Source organism: Pinus tabuliformis, chromosome 6 (genome assembly GCF_031772625.1).
Source record: "Pinus tabuliformis cultivar Carrire ecotype Pingquan chromosome 6, CPIR1, whole genome shotgun sequence".
Taxonomy (NCBI): Eukaryota; Viridiplantae; Streptophyta; class Pinopsida; order Pinales; family Pinaceae; genus Pinus; species Pinus tabuliformis.
Window position 1 is genome coordinate 777,556,469 of NC_142292.1, and position 5,679 is coordinate 777,562,147.

Here is a 5,679-nt window from a genome sequence, read left to right on the forward strand (position 1 = left end):
GGTTTAATGCTTCTACAGGGCGAGATGAATATGGAGCTTGGAGAAGTACCTTGTTTTGGAGCATTCCGGCAGTGCTCCAAAGAAATTCCTCGTGCATGGGGCTTTTATGGCTTATCGTGACAAAATAAGAGACTTATGCATGGGTTTTTGGGGCCATTCAAACAAAGCTGTCTCTCAAACCTTTAAAAGTAGATTTGTGGGTTTGTTCGTTAGAATGATTTCCTGATAAAATCTTATAGTGATCTGCTAAAAGGAACGAGTCACATTTGTGAAACTTCTCGCTGTAATACTTTTGGACTAGCTGGACGATTAAGGTTTGCTAACTTATTTAATTTATTGCAAAACTTATTTTGTATTATGTTTTATAGCGTTTTATATATGGTTTCTATTTCAAATGTGCTTTTTTTGGAGGGGTAATCAAAATACAAATCTACAAAAGTAAAGTAAACCATATTATAAATATCAAGTTTAAATCATATCAATTGCTTACATACCTGACCATTTTCTTTTGCATAAATATATTTACTATGAACCAGAACCACTACACTCCCCTCCCCTAAAACAGAGACTTGTTGCTCAGGAACCCTGTTGCTTCTTATATACTTACACTAATAGAAGCATAACTGATCACCAGAAACACTTAAATTCAGATGTACAATATATTGTCTTCCCAGTGCTTTGAAATGTTTCTGTAAAACACTAAATAGCAAACCAAAACATGGCCTCTGACTAAGATGTAAGCACTGCTGACCTAGTAAATCAGAACTGTCATTCAATCTAATCTATCTCAGTGAATCTTGGCCTTGGTAGCCTCCAAAACGCTGAAGTGTGTATTTCCAAGTAGCCCAACCATTTTTAGTGTAGAGAAGCCTGAGCTTTCAAATAATCTCCTCCACTGTTGCTCGTTCCTTTCCCTTCCGTTAGTATGCGCTAGCATAGTCAAACTTGCCACCATTTCAACGTGTTGACTTCGGTTCTGGTCATGCTGTGCCACCACGATCTCAACCACTACGAGTCTGCCATTCTCAGGCAGAGCTCTGTGACAATTCTCAAGGATTTTTGCACATCGTTCATCGTCCCAGTCATGGAGTATTTGCTGCCCATTCAAGCACCCCACAAAAATCAGACGATGCTGCATTTGGAATGCTAGTCACTCTTTATTTGTAGAAAAATAATTACCTTCATAAAGATGACATCTCCAGAAGGTACGCTGTGAAACATGTCACCAACCACGTGTTGTACATCTACAGAAAATATAAAATATTTAACGTAATAACAGGTTAAATTATGAAATATAAAAATAAAAATTATATAAAGCTGTTTTTGCACATTTCTGAATGGTATCGCAAACATAATTATAGAATTTAAACTAATTAATAATACACTTTATTTGAAAAAATGTTCAATAATATTCACACTAACAAATGAAACATCTAATCCCTTTAAATTGAAGAACCCAAACGTTGAACACAGGGTAGGTTCAGAATATACAAAAACTGGGGGAGAATATGACAAATATTTTATAGTATTAACAACCACCACTGATATTATTGATAGATTTTTGGAATCAATAGCGCTTATTAGCTTGAAACATTAATTTGTGAAGGTATCCTATTTTTGGAATGAATGGTATCTATCAGCTTGAAACGTTAATTTTCTGAAGTCGCTCTATTTATCATAATAAATCGATAAAACTAAATCCTATGCAAAGAGATTTAGATTTTTTTATAATTCAAAGTTAAAATGGATATAGTTTTTTTTTCTAATTGTGGTTTATATATTTAGTGAATGGTAGCTATATTCACGGTTAATAATCTAGGCAGATCTAGATCTACGGGTAAGGATTTACTAGCTGACTTATCTAGTAGGACCTAATCCTAAGGGTGTCAAAATAATCCAGTCAAATGACCTAACCCCAAAAGTACCAAAAGTGTCAAATTTGAAATCTGACAAAATGACAAAATAACCTCCCAATTGACCGAATACTTAACCAAAAAAACCTAAACCAATTAAAAATAATATATAACAAAAATCCACATAATGCTCTACTAAACTATTTAGGGATATATAACAGAGATCCACATGATACCTTACCTGAAATAGGTGGAGCAGTTGCAATGACATGAGGAAGATCAAAGTTAATCCCATTGATGTGGGGATAAGCCTTCACGATCTGAGCTATGGCCGCTCCTTTTCCACCACCCACATCCACAACCGTCAACTTTTCTCCACTCTTAAAACCCTCGTAAAGACTTAGAAATGGTATCATCACAATATTGGTAAATGAGGCCATGGCATTATTAATGACGGTGTTCAGATCTGGGTCGTCCATGCAATAAGCCCATACATCTTTCCCATGGGCCTTCGTGAAAGCTCCCTCGCACCCTTCGCCTTGGAGCACACATTCATGAAAATGGTGCCATGGTGCCATTAATTTCTCGTGGGTTTGCATCAGAAGGAGAGGTACCATATTGCAGGGCTTATTCTCATTCTGATCGCTGAGAAAGTAACATTTGGCAGTGTGTGTAAGCCCATAATGAAAATCAAGAGGGTCAGAAGAGGTTTGAGATTCAATGAAAATGCCGAGGGTGGAGAGGTATCTGAGAATGCGGGAAAGATAATCGAGATGGGGAGTTTGAGTAGGGAGGCGCGCAGCTATTTGGCGAAGCGAGAGAGAGGAATCGGGATCAGGGCCTGCAGTTGCGATGATATCTGGAATTTTGAGGAGCACAGCAGATTTGAGAGCGAGGGCAGGAGCGAAAGAAAAGATTAAATCCATAGGAGGAGGGGGAGGTGCCTGCACGTTATACTCTTTTCTGTCCATCGTATCGGACTCCCAAATCAAACAGGTTCGAGATACAGATCGAATCAGAGAGGGAAAGTATAATGCATCGAACCTCTCAACTTTTTTGATGTTCGTCCTCACGGAAAGGATGCTTTTTAAGATTCCACTTCCACTTTTGTAACATATCATCATTATTATCATTTGCATTCGTCGCTCATGATATGAGTGGCACTGTGGCACTGACCAAAGTAAATTCAATCAAGATTTTGGTACAATTGGAATCATATGGTTTCCAGAATCATAATGAGAGCTGTGATTGTGATTAACATTTAATTTTTTTTAGCGCTTTAACAAGTTATTATTTTTAATTTAGTGTAAAATTATAAAATATATATTTTTAGAATATTTATCATTTATAAAAATCATATATATCATAAAATATATAAAAAAAATGTTGTATTTTTAATAATTATATATTTGAAAAACGGTAAAAAGTAAAGATTAAGTTGTATATTTAATATTAGTTGAATAAGTATGGTATGTTTTATATGATAGGATGATGAACTTGAATCATTACTAAGATTAAGAATTCAATGTTTTTTATTTTTTTCTTATTTAAAAACTAAAATAGGTGAGTGGCACTGACCAAAGTAAATTCAATCAAGGTTTTGGTAGAATTGGAATCATATGGTTTCCAGAATCATAATGAGAGCTGTGATTGTGATTATCATTTAATTTTTTTTTACCCTTTCAAAAGTTATAAATTAAGGGAAGATTATTTTTAATTTAGTGTAAAATTATAAAAAAGTATATTTTTTTAGAATATTTATCATTTATAAAAAATCATACATATCATAAAATATAAAAAAAAATGTTGTATTTTAATAATTATATATTTGAAAAACGGTAAAAAAGTAAAGATTAAGTTGTATATTTAATATTAGTTGAATAAGTATGGTATGTTTTATATGATATAATGATCAACTTCAATCATTACTAAGATTAAGAATTCAATGTTTTTTTATTTTTTTTCTTATTCAAAAACCAAAATAGGTTTTATTATTTTTTCTCCAAGCTTTTTATCTATAAAATGTATTAGTTCACAATATCAAATTCATAACACAAGGTAAATTTAAATCTAATCATTCTATTAACATATGTACCATTTAAAGATGGCAAAATGAAAGAATATGCTCACACCTTCCATTTCCCGGTTCTCATTTGAATTCATGTGTTGTAACCAATTTCAATGCTTGTAAATATGAAAATTGATATCACATTTAATGTGTTTGAATCTAAAATTTTAATTTTGTGTTATCTTTCCTCTATTTTTAATGTGATATCAATTTTCATATTAAGCATGAGTTATAGGGACAGATTATAATGGCATTGGATACTTAGCAAGATTCACTCCAAATATGTGGCTCAGTGACAATTTTATATTGTCTACTTCTCTAATGTATCTAATATATTGTTTCATAGGTAATGTTATATATCTCAATGTTAAAAATCATCACATAAATATCATATTAGTATCTATTATTTGATTATTATTTAAGCATACATAGCATCTTGACCAAGTACATACTTCATGGTATTCTCATTATTACAATATATATTTTATGAGAACAAAACACATAGCACAATTATTTTTTAAATTTAAGTCTCTTAACAATCCACCAAGTTTGTTAATGATTTGGTCATGGACAAAAAAAATCTTTGTTAAAGTCAATGGATTTTCTAAATTTTATGTCATTGATTAAGTTTTGATATGAGTTTTCAACTATGTCATAGATTGAGTTTGGATATGGTCCTCCATGAAATTGACCTTGCCAACATTATAAAATTATAGCCTTAATATTTTTGTTTTATTAATCAAATTTTTCATAATGTCTAATCTTCAATATTATTTTCATTCTCTCTTTCCTAATTTGAGACATATTTATTTATGCACATTTTCACTTTTAGGAAAATTTTGAGCCATAAAATAGATGTCAAAAAGAAAAATGTATTGTCAAAATCCATTTATAAGAACCAATCACATTTTAGAAAATGTCATCATCTCTTAAACATGAATTAGCATTGGTTGAATTAAAATAGTTATTTATCATATTATAAATGGTAGATAAAAACCCATAATTAATTATAATAATACATTAAAAAATATTCATAATAACAAAAATACTTATAAATTAATTTCAAATATATAATAAATACAACTCAAAAAATAAAATACTTTACTTTTAAATCTATATTAAAAGAGTCATCTCACTTCAATTCAATATTTAAATTATAAAGTAAAATACTCCTATCATGTGAATTTAAAATTCCAATAATAAAGATAATATATTCCCTTTAATTCATATGTATAAAAAGGGAGTATGATTAAATATTTGCATAATATATTTCACTTTCCATTATGAGTGGTTAGGTAATAATATGTATTACATATATAACATATTTTAGATAAATAACATTTTAAATAAGTGTAAGTTATGATTTAAGTTTAGGTAAATAAATTTTATGATGAATAAATGTTTTTTTGGAAATTTTATGAGAAAGAGTATATGAGTAATATGGACTTTTTGTTATCTGAGGAATTTTTAAGTGGTTAAGTCTACATGGTAGACCTTCTCAAATCTCTCGCTCAAAAATCCTGGATAAAAGATGTCACTAAGGGAAACAACATGATTGGATAGAGATATTATGTTGACTCGAAGAATAAACTTAGCAAGAGAGAAATTGTAAGTTGGGAAAAACATTAAAGAAAAACACAATGGGAGAGAAAGACATGGTAAGGAGGAAAAATAAATGATTTTTTCCTAATTAACATAAGAAGCCTAGGTAAAGATAAAATGATGTGGACCTTAAAAGCACGTCTTTGCTAAAGAATT

General features: G+C 30.7%; 1 protein-coding gene across 1 annotated transcript; it reads right to left on the minus strand.

Moving 5' to 3' along the window:
- Positions 1-431: 431 nt before the first annotated feature.
- On the minus strand, positions 432-2,969 carry LOC149261036 (desmethylxanthohumol 6'-O-methyltransferase-like). The gene is made up of 3 exons (XM_089381027.1): positions 2,095-2,969; positions 1,180-1,244; positions 432-1,096 (listed from the first exon to the last, which is right to left on the minus strand). Exons 1-3 carry the CDS (start codon positions 2,822-2,824, stop codon positions 788-790), a joined length of 1,104 nt encoding a protein of 367 aa, XP_089237153.1. The 5' UTR covers positions 2,825-2,969; the 3' UTR covers positions 432-787.
- Between the last annotated feature and the right edge of the window lie 2,710 nt (positions 2,970-5,679).

Excerpts from the sequence above, each read along its gene's own strand:
- LOC149261036 (XM_089381027.1), bottom strand. The coding sequence starts at position 2,824 with ATGGACAGAAAAGAGTATAACGTGCAGGCACCTCCCCCTCCTCCTATG. Across the intron at positions 1,245-2,094 it reads AACTGCTCCACCTATTTCAG|ATGTACAACACGTGGTTGGT; the intron begins GTAAGGTATCAT and ends TATTTTCTGTAG. Across the intron at positions 1,097-1,179 it reads GAGATGTCATCTTTATGAAG|CAAATACTCCATGACTGGGA; the intron begins GTAATTATTTTT and ends TTGAATGGGCAG.